Here is a 22,888-nt window from a genome sequence, read left to right on the forward strand (position 1 = left end):
CCCCCCGCCCGCCCCCTGCGACGCCAAGGCCAGCACGATCGATCGGGGGCCAGAACCAGACAGGGGGCTTGGCTCGGCTGTCCTCCAGCGTGAGCCAGGGGTGGTCGGGCCCGGTCCTGACACGGCCACAGCCCGCTGCGCGTCTCTGGGCCAGCCTTCCATCATGAACACAGGAGTTGGAAAGCATTCGATACTAATAAATTAACAATTCTAGTAAATTAAGCTCATGTTGCGCTCATTCGAAGAACAAAAGAAAGGCAGAAAATTACTTACGAAACACATTTAAAAACCACAGGCCGGGTCTTTATTTAATTCAGGTAGTGTACAGGTTGGGCTTCGCCTGCTCCCAGCCGTGAGCCCCCAATGCCTGCACTACCCACGGCTGGCAGCAGGGGGCAGGTACACAGAAGCAGAATCGAGGGATTGGACTGACATGACAAACACAATCGTCCGAGGTATTCTGGTTTTAAAACTTGAATATACAGCTTGTGCCCTCCCTCCCCTTTCCAGACTGCAGCAATGGATCTTAAACATTCAACCACGAAGGTCTTCCACCGCACGAGGCGAGAAAATCCCCGGCCTGAACAGACATGCTGTAGTAGGAGAAGGATTTCCATTCTCCGGGATCACTGCTTCAGAACCCATGAACACTGATGGGAGAGTCTTCCTAAACAGAACCAGCAGAGCACCACACCATCCCCCCCGATCTACCACAGCTGGTTTTAAATGGGGAAGGGGGCGCTGAGGCAGTGGAAATCCCACAAGAACTGGAGATCACGTTGGCCCTGCTGACACAGTTCAGACCGTGGCCTCACCACAGAGGATGCCAACAGTGCCAAACCATGCAGCACCCCAGGGATCGCCACTCGGATCCTAGTTCGTGTGGGCCAGCCGAAGCAGCGTTCACCCATTATTGCGAGACCTCTGCATTGGAGCAGGTGTAACCGATTACTAGATATTACAATTACAAAAGGGAGATTCTTCACGGTCTCCCTGCTGTAGCAGATTCTCACAATGATCCTTTGGCTAAAAAGGCCCTTGAGGAGACTTGACACATTCTTATCAAGTTTCAATTTATAGCAATTAGGAACAATTTGTAATTGTACTGAAAGCTTCAGCTAGGTGGCATTAAGGATTATAATTTGCCTGTCAGCATCAAGTCAGACCAATCTCCTCATGAATTAAGGCAAAACCACTCTGCTTCGCTGTAGCGTCCCCCGTTTCACTTCTCGGTTTCAGAGACATTCGGGACACAGCACGGGCACATCTCAGAACGAGTCTTTTTACAGGTGGAAATGATACAGGAAGAGAAATGCCCTTTAATGGCATCGAGATAAATATGGAATCTTTTACTCAGCTTTCTGCGATGCAATAAAATAAGATTGGCCCTTTAAACAACTACATCAGCATTTATGACACCAATGGGTCCATTTTACACCCCCTGCCCCCTCCCCAGAATACAAAAAAAAATGTTGACCAGCATTAGTGGACAGCAGAATCGAGTGTCCTGACCAGGTTGTCTCCCATCACGTGTCCAGTTTGTGTCACATGTTACAACGCAATGTCTGCACTGGCCAAACTGGGCACTTCAGCGTGGGTACAGCTGGCAAAACTCAGTCTCCGGAGACCAGTGCAGGAAGTCCAAGAAGGGAGCAGCCGGTGTTGGCTGTTGAGGTGGCGGCGGCGAGAGAGGGGCGGTGCTGGATTGTCCCTCTCCCCCCTGGGGCCCCAGCATATCCCCCTGGCATTGCGAGCAGATGTCCGTCTGTCCCTCCCTCTGTCCCCATTTCTCAGAGGATCTGCTCTGTGCTGGAGGCCGAGATGTCCAGGAGCCTCCAGGCCGCATAGGGGTTCAGCTCGTCCTGGTCGCGGCAGAGAGCCCACACGTACATCATGCGCAGAACCTTATCCTGTAGGACAAAGGAAGGGTGCGGAGACAAAAACCCAGGGGTCAGAGGTCTGAGCCACGCCAAGCAGTGATTCCTACACCTGATCATTCTAGAGCAGAGCTTTGCTGGAGAAGAGAGTCGGGCAGCCGCCGTGCCTCCCATTGCCAGGGTTAGATGAACAGGAACCTCGGATGCCGGGAGACGAGCATGCAGGCACAGCCGTGACGGGTCTGAGGTTGGACAGGCTTCATTATTCTGCTCATTACAATACCCCCCCAGGGGCGCGCTGAAGCTCGGCCCCGCAGATTTACAGCCTCAGCAGGGAGGCACCCCAGACAGTAAATGGACTCTCATAAGCCGTCTGGTAATTATCTCATCGATACGGCTCTCTCGTGGCACTGTCTGAGTGCTGTGTTGGGGAGGGGGGGCATCTCTGCCGTCCCAGCGTGATTGATCACACCATTACAGTGCCGTTACTGGAGGGGACTGCTGCCCCGGGGACAACCTCTGATCCTGTCTAAAGCTCTCCATACGGGGAGAGGGATGGGAGTAATGCTAGACGAAGCCCAGGTCCCGCTGGTCCGCCTCACTCACCGGGTCGCCCTCCACCACGTCTCCCTTGGGGCTGCGGATCACCATGACCAGCTGGGCCTGGAAGGTGATGATCAGCACCGGGCCCTGCTCCATCATCTTCCCCATCGCCAGCTGTGTAAGAGCGAGAGAGAGTTGTTGTTGAGGTGTATATACAAGAGATTATGGCGCTGGGGCAGAAGGAGGTCAGAATAGGACAGGATTTACAGAGAATGGGAGAGCAGATCATCGATTTGCATCGCTGAGGTTGGAGGACTCACGTCTATGTTGTCGATGTCCAGGATCTTGGAGTGGAACTTCAGCCCCATGGCCTTGGCCTGCTGGATGGGGTGGGCCAGCTGACTGTACGTCTGGACGGGAAGAGAAGAGGGACAAAAGTCAACGGGATGCATTCAGGCTTTGTTCTTTGTGCAATCTGGGATTAAATTACAGGAGTAATTGGCCTACAAAAGACTACAATAACTACTCACAGCTTCATAGCACCAGTCCTTCAGTACATCCAGCTCCCCACGGATCATAGCCTGGAGAAAGAGCAAGAACGGAGATCTTTACACGTGAGGGAGCGCTCGGACAACGAGGAGAGACCCAGCCGGACTCACTCAGCATCAGAACATTAAAAATTAATGCCACTCCTTATCACTTGTGCCCAGTGCCGTCCCCTTCTCATTTAATCTTCCTTCGTTTGATAGTTTTTGATTTTAATAGCTGTGACCTTAATTAGATGCTTTTTTTCCCCCTCACCTTGTCGATTTAATTTCCTCTTGTTTTATCCTACAGACACGTAATTAACACTATTTATTTGACCCCTACTTGTTTCTTTAGTTATTCAGGAAGTCCCACTGGGATAAAGATGAAGAAACAGGGTGCAAGGACAAAGGCAAGCCTGCTCAAATTTGTGTTCCACCTAGGCCCTAGCCTCTGTACCTCTAAGATATTGGGGATGATGTCCCGTTCACACTGCTTTAGGAAGGAATCCTTGTCGAAAGAGGGATCCACCTTCAGGATCTCGGTCAGCACTTCAGACATCTCTGTCTTGGAGAACAGACCCCCTGTGAAGACAGATGGCCTCAGTGATGGTGCAGTACCAGGCAGCATCTTTCACTTCTATATCAGTGCTGCCTTAAGCAAATTAATACTTAGAAAGATAAAAGAATAACAATACCGAATTAGAGCTGTCAGTTCTGTCTGATCTCACAGGCCACGGATGTGTTAAAAACAGACCAGCTCAAAATGTAATGTTTATGGGGGGGTGGGCAAAAAAGCCCAATCATAAAAACATGCAAGAGAGAAAGGTCAGAGGTCAGGGAAGGTGGGAGACTTACCAAGGAGGTCAGTCACTTTGTCTGCGACGGCACGAGATGCTCGGATAAAAGCATTGTCGCTCTCGTCATATTTCATCTTCATCTCGAAGAACCCTGGAGCGAAAGAGACGGAGGAAGATAAGCTCAGCAAAGTGTGTTGCCAGAACATGTATCGTTTCTTCTACACCATTGTGGAATATATACATTTTTCCACGACACGGATGGCATGGATCCCTTTAACGGTTTCCTGCGCTCTCCAGCTCCGACAAACCTTTCCCACAGGGTTGTTAGTTCCCAGCTGCCACCCCCCCGAGAGGAGCCAGCACGAGCCCTTACAGCGTTTCTGACAGCCTCGTCAATCCACTGCATCCCCCTGCCCCAGAGACCGCCATTACCCTGCGCTCGTTAGAGGGGATCATTACCTTCAAGGTTAACGAGGTTTAAATGGCTTAACTGCCATTCCTCACAGGCCCAGCACCTCTCACAGCAGGCAACTCAACGTCATGGGGCAGCTCAACGTTACACCCTTTTCTAGGTCGAACGGGTAACCGCTTATTCATAGTTAAGTCACTTACTACACACCTCACTGTCGAACTACTGTCATCCCAAAACACACACAACTCAATACTACACTGTTTTAGGGACCTCTAGCACCACCTAGTGGAATGCGGATGGATCACAGCCAAATTAAAAGTCTGCAGACCATGGTGTGTACTGGAGACCCTGGGAAATGGACACTAATCTCCAGAACACTGCTGGGAGCAACTCGAAAGTAACTGTTTGGAGTGGAGGTGTAATTAAACTTATTGTGATATATAGTGATTTTGTTACCTGTCAGTTTCATACATTTACAATTTATCATCAATGTTTTGGATGTTGGGGTAAAAAAAAAAAAAAAAAGCACTGCAGTACACCATCGTTTAACTGACACAAGAACGCTCTCTGCTGGCGGCCTTCAGAATGACCCAGCACCCTGCGGGAGACGAGACTTACTGTTGAAAACAACATTGTTGTCCTTGAAATCCTTCCACTGCTGGTACCACTTGGAGTCCTTGTGCAGCACGACCCCCATCGCTTCCCTGGAAGGAGACAGAGCCACTTGAATGTCAAACAGATCCAAAACAAACTGGCAGATCTAGACGTCTTTCAGCAGAGGGGGCAGTGGCTGCAGCCGGGTGCTGATCAGGACACTTACTCGTTGGCTTCGAAGACCTTGTCCTCCGACTCTCCGCTCTTCCCCAAGAACTCAGTCCTCTTCCGCAGTCGGGGTGGGGGCCGGTAGGGGCCACTCTGCCCAAGGTCATCAATCTCCTTCTTTACCGTCTCCATACCCTGTACACGCACAAGAAAGGTCAGCATAAGGGTGCACACACACGTACACACACCTAAAGGAGAAGGTACCCTGAACCCTGAAGATTCCTACTCTTTAGAACCTTTAAAACTTTTTCCAGCTTCCATTGTTCTTTACATTCACATATTTTATAACAAGAAAACCATGATCAAGCATTCACTGAGGGCATAACCAAATATAATCTTTGAGCCTCCCACAAACCAAAAATTTCAATCCTGTCCCCTATCGTGTTTTGATTTAGAAATACCATGTAGTGGCTTCTCACAATACGTTTAAACCGTGACAGGGTACAGATTTGTACTTTGCGACTCGCTGGTAGGTTAGTTTTGATTCGGTCTGGCCCAAAGGAAGTGAACGTAAAGGAACCATCGCTGTGTGGACGCAGTGGCCACTCGAGCCCGTGGATATTGCACACCGAGATAGATAAGGAGAGGAGAGGGTTCTGGGGAGCTGCAGCATGCCTACCTGAGAGATGGCACGAAAGGGGCCCGTCTTGCCCAGCTTCTCTCCACTCTTGGATACAGATTCGGCCGAGTGTTTGGCTGTCTTGGCCGCCTCTTCCACGCCCTCTTTGAGCTTCTTACCGAGGTCGGAACGGCTCACCTCCTCCAGGCTCTGTCAGCACAAGACAGAGGGCGTCACTTCGACACACTCAATTGGATGTTCAATTAATCAATTTTCAGTGGCATGTTACAAGCACGCGAGTCCAAAACACACTAGTAGGAATTAGCAAACCGCTCCAAGCCCCGAAAAGGCAGGCTAGCCATATACTGGCCAAGTGCGGATTCTCGCAAATACACACCTCCTTCACAGTCTCAGAGATCTCCCCGAGCTTCTTCTTCAGCACCTCGGAGGTCTTCACGGTTTCGGACTCAATCGTTTTCTACAGAGGGAAAGGAAAAGAAAACAAATGCCTGTTGAGTGTCGTGACCAAGACTGATCTCACACCTTCCCCTGTTTTTAAATATACCTCATTTTAAACGCACATTGATATAGATCTAGCTTATCTCACAATAACTCAAAAAAAGACACACTCACATATTTCCGCCTGGCTTGTCGGAGAGCATCGGACTCCTCCAGTTTCTGGGCCTCCTCTCTGAACTTCTTGATGCTCTCGCTCATCTCCTTGTTCTTGCTCAGCTCCTGCTTCAAGTTGTCCAAAAACTCTGAGAGGAAGCCCTTGCGCCCACCGCTGCCCCCTGACGCGTACCGCACCTAGGGGGGGGGGGATCAAAACACACATCAAAACCACTTATACAGTAATTAACCTCCCTGAACATGAAGGTCAAAACCTCCAGAAGGACATCTGCCATCCTTCAATATGCTTGTGACACCTGTAAAAAGATGAAACACATTCTAGAATGGTTAGAAATTAAGACTTCTGTGGGCCGGAGGTCTATAAAAATCATTACCTGCGGTGATACAGCAGTGGACCCGCATATCCGGTACACATGGGCTCTGTTCAGACTGGACCCAGAAGAGCGTGTTGAGACCAGGAGCAAACTCCGCCTGAGACAGAGCTGCACAAACAAGGAGAGGGCAATCAGCAGACAAGCAACGTTTTCAGTAACATGGCAGATCCAGCACGACATTTAACAGTGGTTTATACCTCATGTGTGAATAGGATGTATAGTAGATTAAAACAATTTAATCAAATCCTTCCTCCAATGCTCAGAAACACGTGATCGTTGAAGAAATGCAGATGTGCTACTCGATGTTGAGGGAATGAGTAGGTGAGTATTGCTACGTGTTGCAGCATCTGCGCAGATTTCACAAACACAATGGCCATTCAATTTCTACCTTTGTGCAAACCGCATGTATACAGTACAGGTTTAGCAATGACACATGGACGAGCCAGCGTTATTTTCCTTTATACATTTGTCAAAATATATTATTCGGGGTTTGTAATATGTAACCATGTAATATATATGCTTTATTTATTTTTGTTTAAGGTATATTTGAACGCAATGTAAACCTTTTCAGCCTTGGCCGCTAGTATTGTAGTTTTCTGCCCGCTGGGTCACAGTACTTTGGTTCTTGCACAACATGCTTGCTTATGTATACTATTACTACACGCCTGTTGGCTAGCTTGTGAAAAAGTCCTGTAATAGCTACAAACGCAAACAGTTTTTTTCTTATTTTTTTATGGTTTCCCCCATTTCTTCATTTTTTCAACGGGCCCACTCCGGCTCACCGGCATGTTTCATTATACCATCAGATTCATGGGTGGATAAAATGCCTCTTCACCCGGACGTCTGATTAAACAAGCCTCGCGTTATCGCTTACAGGCATGGCGTTCACTCTACACCTTTTTCATCGTGTGTAGGTTTGCTTTGTCTAGTCGGAATTCAATTTTTCTATTCAAAGAATTTACCAAATCTAACATTAAAGTACATTTTCTTATCGTATCTTACCTGGTAACACTGACACAAGGAGGCCGCCATCTTGGAGACAAAGCGTGTGACCTTTCAGCAGCTGACCTTCTGACGTCAGCGCAGTAAGGGCGGGGCCGTCGTACAATTGAATTTGATTGGCGCGACGGCGTAGCCCCGCCCCCTGCGGCGGTTTCGGGTTTCACGCCGCCCACCTCCAACGCGGACATTAACGCGCTGAAGCGCACGTTTGATATCTACTGACCGAAATGATCCAGCTGCCAAGCTGCCCCATATAATGCTAGAAAGCGTTTCAGTTTTGCCAGGTTTTCCCTAGCCCTCAAAGCGGTTTTGAGAGCCCTGAATAAATGAATAAACGTATTATTACTATTAAAGAAACTAGGATGCAAATTCTGATTAGCATCCCCAGAAAAGTACTTTGTATACAATACATAAACCCTACATTACCTTCTCAGGTTAGAGACCAAATCCATCACATCCTCAGAGCACAGAAAGATGTAAATGCACTAGACTGCATACCTTGTGCATTGCACCATGATCTATAGCTAGAGTACAAAAGGTTACATTTCAGAACATGAAACCCTTAATTTCCAGGTCAGATCATTAACAGCTTGATGAAATTGGTTAAATCCAAACACACCAGTCAATTGTGCCACTCATAGGAGCTGGGGCTTTTCCCAAATATTCTGTGGAGTTTATACATTTCCCAACTCTTGCAATACTGTAATATAAACAAGGTTTTAAAAACCCAGGCTAGGGAGTCCAACCAATTAAGGGCCTTTCTAGTTGAATATACAGCCCTAACACTCTCCTCACTACTCCCTCGTGCTCTACTCTTCATCTTTGTGGATCTTTAGGTTATTAAACACTTCAGACTGGTTTTACACCTTGATTAGCACTGTTCTTGGACCACATTGGTGGTCCATGATTAGTGCCATTTTGGGTCTGTGGAACCAGCACTTTAAACAGTATGAAAGTTTGAATTCTAATGCATTTATAGAAGTCCGTTCTCTGCAAGTTAGAGAAAGTTGCATGAGTTGATTTAAAAAAAATAAAAAGGAGTCCAGAGCATGAGGTTTCAAATATTGGTATTTATTATCAAAACACCCCTTACAGAAAGTCAGTGAAATTAATTCAGAACATTTTAAAACATAAGACTTAAAAATAGGAAAACAAAATTTGGTCACTAAAACTTCTGAGGCAAGCAAATACATGGTACAGAGTAACCATGAGTTTTTACTAGTACGAAAAGTCACCATAAACAGAACTAAGAGACAGGGGGGGGGGGGGGGGGGGATGGGGGAGCAGGGTTGGGGAAGTTGCTCATTATCAAAGATTTATGCATTTCTGTCGATCCGGACGTCGATCTCCCTCCCATTCAGCCTGTATCCATTCATCGTCCTGCAGGCACGCTCTGCGGTCTCGGGGTTCTCGAAGCGGACCACACCGCAGCCCTTGGACTTGCCGTTCTCCATCTTGATATCGGCATACTGGACATGCCCTGCAGAGGACAAGCAACCAAGACATTAGACTGGGTTCTTCAAGTAGCAGTTCAGAAACCTTTGAAAATTCCATATGACGATTCTAATTGGATGTAGATCCTTAAGTAGTACTTACCACAGGAGTTAAAGGTGTCTTTCAGCATCTTCCAGGTGAAATCAAAAGGGAGCTGCAAGAAAACAGATTGTTACATTCAGAATTTGATACCATCCCCCAGACTTTATTAACCTAGGATTGGAAACTTCTGAAATGGTCAAGAACCTAAAAATCAATGGTTTTCCCAAGGGCTTTAGAAGAATAAAAACTGGTTGGGAAAGTCACACTACAACTTAAAACCGTTCAGATTGATTCCCGGTTTATACTCACATTTCTGACAAAGATCTGGCAGCCCTTCCTGGCATTAACACCCGCCCCAGGCCCACCAGCTCCAGCTCCCCCAAAAGGGCCTCCGAAGCCGCCCCTGTCCAGGTCAGCGGGTCGATCAAACTGAGCCCCCACGCCTGCAGAGCCCATTCGATCCATGCCAGAGCCCATGCGGTCGATCCCGGTGCTGGGGAAGCGGTCGAGCCCCGCCGAGCCCAGGCGGTCATAGCTGGAGCCCATCCGGTCCAGGCTGGAGCCCATGCGATCCATGCCCATTGGGGTCATGAAATCCATGCCCGAGCCCATGCGATCTAAACTGGACGGACCCAGACGGTCATACCCGGCAGGGCCGAGGCGGTCCACACTGGAGCTCATACGGTCCAGGCCAGATCCCAGCCGGTCCATACTGGGCCCCAGCCGGTCCAGCCCGGAGCCCATCCGGTCATAGCCAGAACCCAGCCTGTCCAGATCAGAGACGCGCTCCATCCTGTCCATTCCCATGCCCACACGGTCCAGGCCGGGCATGCGGTCCATCCCAGAGTTCATCCGGTCCAGGCTGGAGCTCATCCGGTCCATGCCCATAGAGTTGCCTGTGGGAGATAAAGACCAGTATTTGGTTTAAAATTCAGAGCGAGCTTCATCAAGGTGACCAATTAAAAACCCAAATAACGAGATCCTCTCAAATGGGTTTTTCCCCACAGCAAGTGCATTTTAATATAAAGGAACAAACGGCAGTGTAACAAACTTGAGAAATTGAAAAGACTTGCTAGAGCATGAAAAGCTGGTAGAGGGAAAAAAAAAGGCAACACACTTCATACAATACTGAAATTACTGACCCATTCCTCTATCGAAGGATTCTCCAAAACCGCCACGCGACATTCCCATCTCACTGCGGCCGAACTCCCGATCAAAGCCGCCTCCGATTCCACGTTCCATTTCTGATGAGAAAATAATTGAATTAGCAAAGTCCTTTGTTAGTTTTAAGAGAACCAGAAAAAAAAAAAAAAATGGTTACAGAACTTACCACTCATCCTGCTCATTCCAGACGGTCCATAGCGGTCAATATTACTCATACCTCCTCCGTAATTGTCCATCCCTACAATGCAAATAGGTTTCATTAAAATGAATCCTCTGCAACATGTACACCAGTACCTTCCATTATACCAAGCGATTGTAATCTGTTCCTAACTCACAGAAAGTTAAACCAAAGCTTACAGACACTTATGTCATGAAATCAGCTATGGAGTCAAATGGGGGGGAAAAAAATAAATAACTTACCACCCATTCTGCCCATGCCCCCATAGCCCATGCCATCCATTCCTGCAGAGAGGGAAGGGTGATAAACAAAACACGAGGAGCACATAAGAATTCAGGAAGTTCCTTGAAGCCTCAGCAAAAGACTCAGAACATGCACTAGCTTTGTTTACACCAGTTTTTATAAAGATTATAGTCAATGTCTGCCCTTACCTCCAGGCCCCATGTTGCCCATTGCACCGCCACCTCCTCCTCCTCCTCCTCCTCTGTTCAGCTGGTTGGCATCAATAGGCTGGCCACCTGGTCCCAGTCCCAGTCCCACTCCACTCAGGCCACCTAGGTGTGAAGGCCATCATGAGGAATTTCACAGGAACGCAATTATCTTGCATCAAACCGATTAAGACAAGACATTAGCTAGGCACAGTGGCAAACTTACGAGGAAGCTGTGGTGGCCTCTCGGGTGGCGGGAAGTCTCCTTTAGGCAACGACTTCTCATCCTGCAAGGAAGAAGTTGACCGTAAGCATTTCTGCAAGGTTCACACAGCCAGGACACGTGTGAAGGAACTGATGGGAAACCACTTACCAGTTTGACGTGCATGACTCTGTTGAAGAGGAGCTGTCCATTGAACATGGCTGAGAGACCATTAAGGAAAAGCTATAGGGGAGGATGCACTCAAAATCCTGTTTTACTATAGCAGAACACCCACAGACACCTTCCACATAAAGGCCAGAGTGATTCTTCCTAGATGACCAACAGAACCCCAGATAATCCACACTCTCCCCTCACCACCCCAAGAATCTCACAACTTGTGAAAAAAGGATACAGACTGCCTGAACAGCCTCGATGGGCATCTCAAAGGTGATGGTGCCCATTCCCCTGCTCTTGCCATCTTTGTCCTCCAAGATATCGGCACGCACCACAACTCCCGCCATGCCAAACACTTCCTTCAGCTTCTTCCAGCCCACCTTGTAGTCCAGCTGTAGAGAATTAGGCAGATAAAGGGCATTAACAGAACAGCTCAACTCAAAGTTCAATTTGTTTACTCCCCCAAACCCTCTTACAATTTACACCAATGACATCAACTTAAAAAAATAAAAATCTTACATTGGCAACGAAGACTGTGCTGCCGATCTTGCCAGCCTGAAGTCCGTGGATGATCTCGCTGGGGATATTGGGGTTGTTCATTAGGCTGGGAGGGATGTTAACCATAGAGGGACCCCCAGGCCCTGGGCCCATGCCCATACCCATTCCCATCCCACCAGGGCCGCCTGGTCCACCAGGACCCCCGGGACCACCTGGACCGCCTGCTGCTCTCTGGGCTGCACGACGTGCAAACTCCCCATCCAGGTCCTGAGGAAGAGAAGAAACCCCTTAACACTAATCCTATGCTCGTTTTATGGAGAGTGCAATAGCATGAGACTGAGGAGGGCAAGGTCTTCAGTCGTGATGCAACCCACCTTCCAGCACATATCATGCAATAGGAAGTTTAGTTTGATTACCAAATCTCATTTACATTAACCCTTTGAGGTCCTCTCTTTAAACACGTATTTTGCATAGAAAAAGTCTATTCCCTTCCGGAAAAAGCGGACACATGGTCTGAATTGTCATTTTCTTCACAAAATTAAATTGGACCTGAGCAGCCTGACCGCCGCAAAATAATTGGACTGCAAAGGGTTAACTTACATTTGACCAACTACTAAGAAAACATCCCATCCAGTTCCTGCATCAAACATACCTCCTTAACTTTCAAGGGCCGTCCATTGAGGTTGTGCTTATTCACTTTCTCCACTGCCTTCTTCATCAACTCCTCAGTCCTGAACTCAACCACCCTGTGAAACAAAACAGTATTATTAATTCTGTTAAAGATTTATTATAACAGCAGAAAATTGTGTGTGTGTGTGTGGGGGGGGGGGGAGAATAATTCAGAAGGATACTTACGCACAGCCCTTCAAGATCAGGAGACACCATTGAAAGGGGCAATGGAAAAGAAAGAAAAACAAAGTTAGATATTAAATCCTGCCACAAGATAAAGGCCCCTGAAAACAGGTTTGGTCTAAATTCAAGTCAATGGTATGTGCACCTTCCATTTCATTTTAAGCACATACCGGAGTTAACCATGCACATTTTTCTGAAACCATAATGGTTTAAACACTGTCCTGTATGAGAATTAACATCCTCAGTGACAATCTGCCCATTTGAGAACAAAAAGTGGAGCACAACCACTTGGACAACCAAACCTTGCCTAAGCCAACAGTTTCCAAACATGCAATGGAGGTTTACTACTGAACCAAATATTTTAAAAATAGCTAAAACTTCACATTTGCCACATCAAGTACAAAGCACCCAGGGTAAAAACCACCCAGGAATGCATGAATCTAGAAGTGGGAAAAATATAGGCATACCTCCAAAATACTTCTATAGCAACTAACAAGACCATTTAACCACCCAGGTGGAGGGTGTCCGCTTTTTAGAGGGTACAGACGCTTCAAGTCCCACAAGAGCAAATCCAACAAGGGAAGAGGAACTCCGTGCCAGTAACCAAAGTCACAACTCATAATGGACTGGCAGTTCAAAATCCACATTCCCAAATGGACACCATCCCCACAAGTCAATTATTCAAGACTACATTACAAGCAAGAAAGAATTTCACAGGGCCATATTCACCAGTTATGTTAGTTGATTATTATAATACATACACCCCAACCTCCGGGACTTCTTTACGTCTGAACATCCAAACATTGACAGAAAAGGAAACTCAAACTTACGAACAAAGGTTCGTCTCTTTCACTTACCCTCGACTTGCCTTCTGCGTCCATTAAGTGTTCCACGTACGTTACCTCACCCACTACAAATCAGATTCCAGACGACACACACCAAGGGAGAGAAGCCAAGAAAACAATGGGGGTTTAGAACAAACATCGGCAACCGTGCGGTGACAGTGAGCTCGGCTGATGTCCAGAGCTTCCCACAGTACCTCAGCTACACAACACTGCTGGTACAGGTATACAAAGAATCAGCACACATTTACAAATTACTTCACAACTTGTCCTTGTTTCATTTATTCCTCGAACAATCAATACGGAGCAGTTGAAGATTAACAGCATTCCAGACTTGGAGGGGGCTAGGGGAGGAACTTTCCAATTGCATGCCACCAACATTTACACTAACTGCAGGTTCCTCTTCACAGGACAGTTTTACAGATCCGAGAACAAGCCATGAAGAACCAAGACTTCTGTAGTCAACCTGTTCACTAGTTCAGTTCTCGCACATCTGCTGTATCACAACCTGTTCCAACTTTGAAAGGCAGCTACACTAGCATAAGCAACCCACTGTTTTACAACTACCTAAGTGGTGTAGCGCGTTACATGCACTAATATCCGCCACCGGACAATTGTTTAAAATCGCCAGTACAGCTGATTGCAGTGCACTTCCTCTACACTAAGATGTTCTTTATATTGGCATTTAAAACCTCAAAGTAGTTTCCAAAAAGGGAAGTTGGCCTCTAAATGCACACAGCAACAACCTATCACTGTCCAAACAAGCATGTTTGTACTTTGAAGAAAAGTTATGACAAGCGTCTAGGGGGAGGAGGGGGGTTAAATACAATTGCCAACCACAAGGAATACAGTACATTAGCCAGCAGAATAAGTTATCCAGACTTGAAACATCCCAAGGTTGAAACAAGGACAAGTTGAAGCAGCATTACTTTGTAGACCTGTACCCCAACACATCCCTAACATGCATCCTTGAAATGCACAACGTGACATCTGAAGAACATCTCTGCTCTGTCACATCGGCCAGTAACCACATTCCCTGTGGTAAACCTAAAAAAAGAAAACGCAATTTAATACTACACAGAATTATCACAAATTTGTGCGACTGTAGGTAGTGCCTCCGTGCTGCATACTGAGATGTACCAATTGTAATTTCAACATTGAGCATCACTATTACGGTCTTAAACCACCATCTATTAGTAGTCACACTTGCACTGGACTTTGGATGTTAAGCAGCACAGCTGGATCAAGACATTTGGATAGTTTATGCATGGAGAAGACTAACATTCCTAGCAACCCAGAGTGCATCTGAGGAATGTTAAGACTACAGAATTAAAGATCAGAGCTGACTGAAGCAGCATTAACTCCGATGAGCCTCTTTCTTGTATAACAAGGCTCAGTATGAGGCCCTTTTTACAATTTCAATCATTGATGCAGCCAGACTAGAAGTCAAGAGCCATTTAAAGTTTCTCAAAATGTGACCTATCTATCCAACTGCTGCGATTGAATTATCAATACTGTGAATCAAAGTGACTGGGCACTGATTGCACAACATCTGCTCAGCAATGTTAAATGCTGAATCTGGTTGGTTAATAAATTGGTCAAACAGGACTTCCATAAGGCTGGCCAGACAGCCTTGAAACAAAAGCTTAGCCAAGTGTCCTAGTACACAATAATGTAAGGCCTCGATCTGCCTTCATTGCAATCCTTGTGCAATTTCCTTTTGTGGTCTCTATTTACAAAGATTGATTAAACTTTATTGGTACTTGCTAAACCTAGGCCAAAAAATACATGCGTATAACTCATCTTGTCCTGTGCAGGTCATCCAGCTACTTCATTGAACTTACTGGTAACTCCAAAGGGCACCCCTTCTTACACAGTTGAAATATAACAGACCTTAGAAGGGTTTTTTTCACCTTGTGTAATTCTGCAAGGCTCACATCACAGGCATTGAAAATTGCAAGCTGAGATCCAAGGTTAGCCTTGAAAAGATGTCAACTTGATCCAGTACAACAGTGAAGGAAACATTTTGATTGCAAACACCGCTTGGACAACCTTCACTCAGAAACATGATACAGCTGTGAACAAAGATTAGACCTCTCCCACCAACATGCCACCGAAGTTCACATTCCAGTGTCCAAGCACTTGGATTTGCAGTCACCTAGGTTTTTCTCCTTTATCAGGCATCACAAAAGAACTTGAAATCCAGAAATACAAAGTCATCCAAATTCCTTTAAATTGAGTTTACAGTTAAGACTACCATTTTCATGGATCAGGAGTAAAATTGAACAAACCGTTCAACCAATTGATCCAGTAATGCTACAAGTCAATGAAACGCTCATATTGTAGCATACTTCTGATAACTACATGGTAAACAGGATCACAGGAGAAGTTCACGAGGCCCAGAATGTAAGTTTGATACCCCACACCCCCAGTTTCCACCTGGTTTAGGGATTAATCCATGTCTAAAATGTATATGGCAGGAAGATAAGATCAGCTATAAACTAGCCAGCCATTACAGGGGTGGCTAACACCCCTCCCATTCAGCGAACAGGACCAACTATATAAGTCAATTCAGACTGTTCCAACAAGGTGCCGTGCTCCAGACGTGAAGGGTCTACTGGAGTGGCTTGGAGGTGCTCCGGCAGACTCCTCAGCAGGTCCCACGTTGACTCTTCCTCATTTTTATTAGAAACTATCACCCCCCACCCCCTACCGGTGTAATGAAGTTACCTTTCTCCTTCATCAGGTCTTTGAGCGCCTGCCACTTGACATCGAACGGGATGTTGCTGACGAACACCCGGTATCTCTTGGACGGGTTCCCGTAGGGCTCAAAACGGCCGCCTCCGCCTCCTCGCTTCTGGGGCCTTTCCTTTCGGCTTTCGTGGTTGGGCTTGCCGTTGATTTCACTGCTTAACATTTGAAAATAAAGTGGGGGTGTGGGGGAAGGGAAGTTAGTGACCGAAAAAAAGGATACTAGTACAATCTGATCTGACTCGAGAAAAGACCAAAGAAACTGAAAACGCGGTCACGGCTGTGATTGGTCAACGCGAGCTCTTGCGTCTCCTTTGTCCCGCCACGCACAGTTGCTCAGGGGGGCTGTGGACTATAGGAAATCAACTTTAACTAACCATGCACTTTTTGGTCGCAGTTTTATTCTAGGACGGTTGGCTTCGTGGCACAGACGACCGATTTCCATTTCAGCAGCGATCAGACGACTGAAACACGTGAGAAGCACAAAAGGACCGGGCCTCAAGTGAGATTGCCCCTCTTCCTCCTCTAAAACCCGTCCTAAAACCCGGAATCTCGTACGGGACTTCACAATCACTAAGTCTATAACCATCGGGGTCAGGCCCAAAACGCATAACTTTAATACTCGTATCGCTCGCACTGGGGCCTATGGATCTCCAGGCCTGCGATCACTACCGCCTTCAGGACCGACCCCCTCCCCCATAGTCCGCCTGCCTTTACTTGTATTCAAACATGAGCAACGGACAAAGGAAACCACAAACACGATCACACCCTACCCTGAAGGAAATACAAATTACATCTAATACATCACTTTAATACGAGTCTGGGCAATTTCAGTCCATTTAAAACGCACCGCCAGCGGGATTTATTTACAAGCGGGATTTATTCACAAGCGGCTTAAAACGACTTCCCTCCCCCCTAGGCTAAATATGAATACACAAGAAAAGTAAATTTACCGAATACTTAGTTTAGTATATAATCGAACAAAATACGTACATATGACCGTACTACAAAAGAGCCCGAAGAAGAAATCACTCACCCCTGGCCTGGTTTATCCACTGGAGCGTCAGTCGACATTTTGGCGTCGCTTGCGTCTGCCACTTTGAATCTCGAAAAACACCACAAAGCGCCGCTTCTCCTCGCTTTATACGACAGTAACAGCTCCGCTCTGTTACTATCTCGTAGTTGCCGATGTGTACTCGGATTGTAGCTCTCAAACAGCGGGCTCCTCGTTTGAACTGCGACAGAAAAGACCCGAAACTCGCCCTGCTCTCCGTCTGCGCTGAAATGGCGGCATCCAGAGCCAGCCTCGCGTTTATGTAAAAGCGCCGTGCATGCCGGGAAGGGCTTTGTTTTGAATGGCACACCAGAAGAGAAGCCCCTTTCTTTCCGCCTGTATTTGATCAGTTCAAACTGTTTGCATTTGGTTTGGTCTTGAAATTGATTGAAACCTACAGCCCCTAAAACAAAATCCAAACACTAACGGGCCGGATTAAAACGCGCACTTTCTGCACAAATTTTGCACCCCGGCGAGTGAGGGGCAGTTGCCATGACGACCCGGGCTGGGCTCGTGTCGTGTTTCTGATTAATCCCCATTATTGTGCAAGTTCATTAACTTTACTCCAGTCCAACCCATGGGAACTGAGAGCTATTGCCATTTATTTATTTCCTCATGAAATAGCTTTTCAATGCCATTCACTATTTATAAAAAAGCATATGCATCACATGTGTAGCCCATAGACAAATACAGATCACATTATATTACTACAAAGTCGCATCCCTGCTTGCCAGTTTTGCAAACCGATCCAAACGCATGAACTGATGCTTTGCGTGCACCAATCCTATGAGTATTTTGTTTTGCACCCCCCCCCCCCTAAAACTGATATGTTTTGCATGCATATACAATTCAAAAAACATATACAGCGCCCAGCAATTTCCAGCCCCCCCACTGTATTCATTAAAGCCAGGAGCTCCTCCCCCTTTGCAGAGTCAGGAAGATCCCTTCTTCTCCTTGCGGTCGGGTCTGGGACAGATATAGCGCATTGTCTTGCACTGGTGAGTTAATTTAGTTTAAATAGGCGATTCACACCGGGATCGTTATCCACGCCGTCAAACAAACAGCATCAGCAGCACAAAGATCACCAGTGGGCCCTTTTTCTTGCAACATCCAGGTCGGAGCCGGGCTGTCTTGACATGGGGAATAGAGATGATGAATACGATTTCTTGTTCAAAGGTAAAACACGATTCTTCTATGTCTTGGGTTCCCCCTCCCCTACCAAACCCGATCTTTAGTGCTTGGCTAATATATATATATATATATATATATATATATATATATATATATATATATATATATAGAGAGAGAGAGAGAGAGAGAGAGAGAGAGAGAGAGACGTGCGTTTGCAGTTTGGGCTGCCAGTGCAATACCGCATTGCTGTGCCTGCTCTTCTGCTGTATATCTTGCTCTGTTGTCGCATCTTGTGTAGCAATGCACACAGCAAGCAAGTCCGTGCATTGTGGGGGAGCTGTCAGTCATGGTCCGGATTGCAACACCCATTGCATTGCTACATGAGTTGTGCTTTTTGTATTGTAAGGTTCAGGACCGAGGTGTGCAGAGGTCTTTGTGTTTATGTCACGGCATTATAATGGAATAGATCACGGCTCTGGCACTTGTATTCGGGTCACGTTTGCTAGGCTCCATTATAGCACATGACTGTAAAAACGTCCGTGTTTCTTATAATTGGAGTTGTTGAGCAGAAATGCACCATTAAGACCTTTTTCTTCCCCAGGCGTGTTGGACGCGATCAAACTATGGCGCATTCCTGTAGGTCCCCCTTTCCTGCTTGAAGGTGTTTCTTTGTGAGAAAATACATGTCACCCAAAGAAATGCTCTCAGTTGTTTAAACAGTATCAATTATATACAGACCATGTTTGCGTATATACAGTGGGTATTTTGTACACAAAAGAAGCTGGGAGAGAAAGTGACACCTCTATTTATCTGTCTGTTTATTTATTTATTTATTTATGTGTCCAGTTTGATTAAAGCACTATAATCACTGCGGATGCTATGGTGGTGTCATCTTTATCCCCTGGGCAGAGCAGACTGTCAATACAACCAAGAGCAGATTAAACCCTAGATTCCCAATGGCAAATAGATGCAGTTCATTTTATATGCCATTAATTGTGCATCATAAATAATGTTGAATAGTTCTATCTCCTTTTAGATCTTGGCTGAGGACTGTGTGCTGTAATGGACTGTGACATTTCTTTTCAGTGTCCCTACTTGTCATTGAGGTTGTTTGCATTGTTTGGCATTCATTTAATTATTTATTTGTATGTATGTATGTAGTATTGTGTCATAGTGACACTGCAAAATCATAGCTTTTGGCACAGCCCCTCGTTCAACGCTGCGGAAGTGAGAGTCGGGATCCCTTCTGTGTTCAATAAATACCCTGGAAACAGGAAAGGACAGAGGCCCCAAACTGGGGATTCAGATTTCCCATTAAACAGGTTATCAGCTTCCTGCAGAGAGATCCTAGAGGGACAAAGGTTGGCCCTGTTTCCTTCTAACAGAGCCTGCACAATAGCACTATATTCGTTCTTCAAAAGCTGCAGCTTCGTTTTGATGTAGTTTGCGTTTAACAGCTGCCACATGTTTTCTTCTCCTTTTCATTCTTGTTCTTCTTCTCTTATCTGTCCTTCAGATGATGTGTAGAATTTAATTCCTGTTGTCAGTGACTCTGCAGCTGCTGCTGTAGAGTTCATTGTTATTATAAGTAGTGGTGGTATTTATTTTTTAAACACTACAGTGTTTGTAAAAAAAATGTATACATAATATGTTACAGTATCAACTCAGAACAGTCTTAAACCATCTAACGAGCTCCCCTGTATATCTTAGTTACAGAAAATCATTAAACATTTTATCAGCAGCAGTGGAATTAAGTGGACATTAAGTCACTAACATGCTTGATGGGGAAGAAGAGCTGAGGTCGCCCCTCCACCCACTGCTCCCTGCACTGCTGTTGGCCCTACAGTGGCCCTGTGTGCTGGTGTCCGTGTCTGACTGTGTGTGTTTGTGTGTCGGCCGCAGTGGTGCTGATCGGGGACTCCGGCGTGGGCAAGAGCAACCTGCTGTCCCGCTTCACCCGCAACGAGTTCAACCTGGAGAGCAAGAGCACCATCGGCGTGGAGTTCGCCACGCGCAGCATCCAGGTGGACGGCAAGACGATAAAGGCGCAGATCTGGGACACGGCCGGGCAGGAGCGCTACCGAGCCATCACCTCCGCGTGAGTCCCAGAGCCGGGGTCTCGCCACATGCACACCTTTCTGTTCCACACTGGAGGAGCACAGTCACTGTTATAGTGAGAATAAAGTGAAGGGTTTGAAACCACATTAGAATCCAGGATACTTTTGTGTACGTCAACAGGAAGACGTTTGCGTCTGTTGTGCCAATATGTGTCGGGCAATCTGGGCATTTACCCCCTGCAGGGCAATTAAGAGCCCCGAGGCATTGGCATAAGACTTAGAAGGCATTCAAATAATAATAATAATGGATTATAATGATATCTGAGCGCTGTCTGCTTTACCCCAGAGCCGGGCGTGTGTGTGGCCCGGCTCTGACCTCTGCCCTGCCCTGTCTGTCAGGTACTACCGGGGCGCGGTGGGGGCCCTGCTGGTGTACGACATCGCCAAGCACCTGACCTACGAGAACGTGGAGCGCTGGCTGAAGGAGCTGCGGGACCACGCCGACAACAACATCGTCATCATGCTGGTGGGCAACAAGAGCGACCTGCGCCACCTGAGGGCCGTGCCCACCGACGAGGCGCGCGCGTTCGCAGGTACGGGGGTCCGCCTGCACACGGGCAGACCTGCGATGGGGGGCCGTGGGGCAGACTGGGAGAAGTGGCGTCCGCATCCTAGCAGTGGCTGAGCAGTTCCTTTCCTTCTTTGTTCTCTGCAGAGAAGAATAACTTGTCGTTCATCGAGACCTCAGCGCTGGACTCCACCAACGTAGAAGAGGCTTTCAAGAACATCCTCACAGGTAAAGAGCCGCTCCGCCCCGTGTGTGAGACTGTTCCCCCGAGGCAGAAGAAGGGTTTTTACTGCAGTTTCCAATCGGCTGACCGCTCTTCTCCCCGCAGAGATCTACCGGATCGTCTCACAGAAGCAGATCGCCGACCGGTCAGCGCACGACGAGTCTCCAGGCAACAACGTGGTGGACATCAGCGTGCCGCCCACCACCGACGGGCAGAGAGCCAACAAACTGCAGTGCTGCCAGAACCTGTGACCTCCGACCTCTGCGGCACCCCCTCCACCCCACCCCCTCATCTCTGCTTTGTTCCCGAGTGTTGCACAGCTGCTGTCCCGTGTTCCCTGTGATTTCTGTGGGATTGTTTTTTTAAAATAGATTTTCTTTCTCGTACTCACTGTTGTACTTCGGTCCCGTGATTCAGTCTTTTCAAGTCGACGATCTCTCTCGTTACGCCATGAACTGAACCCCTGTCCCCTGCAGTGCAGGACCTGGGGGGGTAGCTGTGAGATCCATCAATGCTACTATAGTACAGTAGTGGGTGTGTAGTTTAACACAATGTCCACTTGATGGTGCTCTGTATATAACCACCTACAGTAGCTCTACAAAGAACCTTCCAGAATAATAACAGTACAGTATTAGTCTCTGTTTTTCATTTGTATCGATTTTTACAGTTTGTCACCAGACCAAAAAAAGTGTAACTGTTCTTATTTGAATTGTAATTACTTTTTATATATTTTTTGTTTGTTTGTTTGCTTAATTAAATTAAATCCCACCCAAAAATATTCTGAAACAAAAAATGAGATAAAGGAATATTAAACTAGTGCTGTTTCAAAGAACAACCATTAGAGTACCCGTCTGAGTTTTTCTCTCAATAACGAAGCTTGAAAAAAGGTCCAGACTGACCCGCAACAAGCGAACATGTTAGTTCTGTTCAGCGCCAATGTTTTACTCCGCTTACTATAACAATGCGAACTGTACTTTTTAAAATGACTGTTTATTGCTTCCTGTTTAAAGTTTAAAGAGTTTTTGTGAACTTTTAATTTGATAGGATGTGCTAATACAAGCCAATAGAGAAGCCCATGGGTTATATTTTTTGTGGTTTATTTTAGGGACGTTTGGGGGGAGGGGGAATAACAAAAACAATAAAAACAGGATCTTGGCTAGTTAGGGGAGGAGGAAACTGGAGCAGAGATGCGCTGAGGGGCCTGGGGTGGAGAAACACACTGGGCGCCATTACTGGAGTCCTGTTGTCAATCTAATGAAGAACAAAAATTGGAAGTTCTGCTTAGTCGCCACGTTAATGTCATAAAGGCACGTCTTCCTAGCTCCCTCTCTTCCCACTTTGTGACAGTGTGGGTTCTGCATTGCCAATCAGAGGGGCTGAAGCTGTCGAGTCAGTGTTGGGTTACATTGTGTTGGCGCAGCGACGTGAATCCACTGAGCCAATGCTGTGAATCCGCCAGCAAATCCAGTTGAACCAGCAGGGATCCCCCCAAGTCGAGGTGCAGGCAGCCAGGTTAGGCCAAATCCTATGCAGTTAGGACCGGCTGGCCTGCGGACACCTTACAGCAAACCCCAACCACAGGCACCACTAGCCTGGCAGTCACCAGAGAGTCATTTGAAGGGCTAGGATGTCATTTTTTTGTAGCAGCACTGCCTCGCTTCCCCGGTTTTGTTTTTTCCTCCTT

The 22,888-nt window shown here is 46.8% G+C and overlaps 3 protein-coding genes across 5 annotated transcripts; 1 reads left to right on the forward strand and 2 right to left on the reverse strand.

Moving 5' to 3' along the window:
• Positions 1-281: 281 nt before the first annotated feature.
• Positions 282-7,617, reverse strand: timm44 (translocase of inner mitochondrial membrane 44 homolog (yeast)). The gene is made up of 13 exons (XM_066695688.1): positions 7,547-7,617; positions 6,545-6,652; positions 6,171-6,347; positions 5,935-6,015; positions 5,598-5,747; positions 4,977-5,113; positions 4,775-4,860; positions 3,803-3,895; positions 3,405-3,529; positions 2,951-3,001; positions 2,741-2,830; positions 2,484-2,594; positions 282-1,910 (listed from the first exon to the last, which is right to left on the reverse strand). Exons 1-13 carry the CDS (start codon positions 7,574-7,576, stop codon positions 1,791-1,793), a joined length of 1,359 nt encoding a protein of 452 aa, XP_066551785.1. The 5' UTR covers positions 7,577-7,617; the 3' UTR covers positions 282-1,790.
• Positions 7,618-8,596: 979 nt separating this feature from the next.
• Positions 8,597-19,562, reverse strand: hnrnpm (heterogeneous nuclear ribonucleoprotein M). 3 transcript variants are annotated; one of them, XM_066695128.1, is made up of 16 exons: positions 17,208-17,485; positions 16,151-16,326; positions 13,436-13,488; positions 12,582-12,589; positions 12,379-12,472; positions 11,748-11,993; positions 11,467-11,620; positions 11,226-11,275; positions 11,079-11,139; positions 10,856-10,978; positions 10,667-10,708; positions 10,413-10,484; positions 10,225-10,326; positions 9,392-9,978; positions 9,143-9,194; positions 8,597-9,026 (listed from the first exon to the last, which is right to left on the reverse strand). In XM_066695128.1, the coding sequence occupies exons 1-16, from the start codon at positions 17,243-17,245 to the stop codon at positions 8,863-8,865; spliced, it is 2,022 nt and encodes a 673-aa protein (XP_066551225.1). In that variant the 5' UTR covers positions 17,246-17,485; the 3' UTR covers positions 8,597-8,862. The 3 variants fall into 3 exon arrangements, with proteins under 3 accessions (XP_066551225.1, XP_066551224.1, XP_066551223.1); XM_066695127.1 differs by having other exon boundaries at positions 16,151-16,329; XM_066695126.1 differs by lacking the exons at positions 12,582-12,589; positions 13,436-13,488; positions 16,151-16,326; positions 17,208-17,485 and adding an exon at positions 19,556-19,562.
• On the forward strand, positions 18,206-22,284 carry LOC136717687 (ras-related protein Rab-11B). The gene is made up of 6 exons (XM_066695132.1): positions 18,206-18,223; positions 18,340-18,401; positions 20,259-20,454; positions 20,813-21,006; positions 21,129-21,209; positions 21,310-22,284. Exons 2-6 carry the CDS (start codon positions 18,362-18,364, stop codon positions 21,453-21,455), a joined length of 657 nt encoding a protein of 218 aa, XP_066551229.1. The 5' UTR covers positions 18,206-18,223; positions 18,340-18,361; the 3' UTR covers positions 21,456-22,284.
• Positions 22,285-22,888: the final 604 nt, after the last annotated feature.

This window comes from Amia ocellicauda, chromosome 22 (assembly GCF_036373705.1).
Source record: "Amia ocellicauda isolate fAmiCal2 chromosome 22, fAmiCal2.hap1, whole genome shotgun sequence".
NCBI lineage: Eukaryota > Metazoa > Chordata > Actinopteri > Amiiformes > Amiidae > Amia > Amia ocellicauda.

Excerpts from the sequence above, each read along its gene's own strand:
- timm44 (XM_066695688.1), bottom strand. The coding sequence starts at position 7,576 with ATGGCGGCCTCCTTGTGTCAGTGTTACCAG. Across the intron at positions 5,748-5,934 it reads TCTCTGAGACTGTGAAGGAG|AGCCTGGAGGAGGTGAGCCG; the intron begins GTGTGTATTTGC and ends TTGTGCTGACAG. Across the intron at positions 4,861-4,976 it reads AAGGTCTTCGAAGCCAACGA|GGAAGCGATGGGGGTCGTGC; the intron begins GTAAGTGTCCTG and ends GTCTCCTTCCAG.
- hnrnpm (XM_066695127.1), bottom strand. The coding sequence starts at position 17,245 with ATGTCGACTGACGCTCCAGTGGATAAACCAGGCCAGGG. Across the intron at positions 11,994-12,378 it reads GGCCCTTGAAAGTTAAGGAG|GACCTGGATGGGGAGTTTGC; the intron begins GTATGTTTGATG and ends TCTCTTCCTCAG. Across the intron at positions 9,195-9,391 it reads GCCAGATCTTTGTCAGAAAT|CTCCCTTTTGATTTCACCTG; the intron begins GTGAGTATAAAC and ends GTTTTCTTGCAG.
- LOC136717687 (XM_066695132.1), top strand. The coding sequence starts at position 18,362 with ATGGGGAATAGAGATGATGAATACGATTTCTTGTTCAAAG. Across the intron at positions 18,402-20,258 it reads ATACGATTTCTTGTTCAAAG|TGGTGCTGATCGGGGACTCC; the intron begins GTAAAACACGAT and ends TGTCGGCCGCAG. Across the intron at positions 21,007-21,128 it reads CGAGGCGCGCGCGTTCGCAG|AGAAGAATAACTTGTCGTTC; the intron begins GTACGGGGGTCC and ends TGTTCTCTGCAG.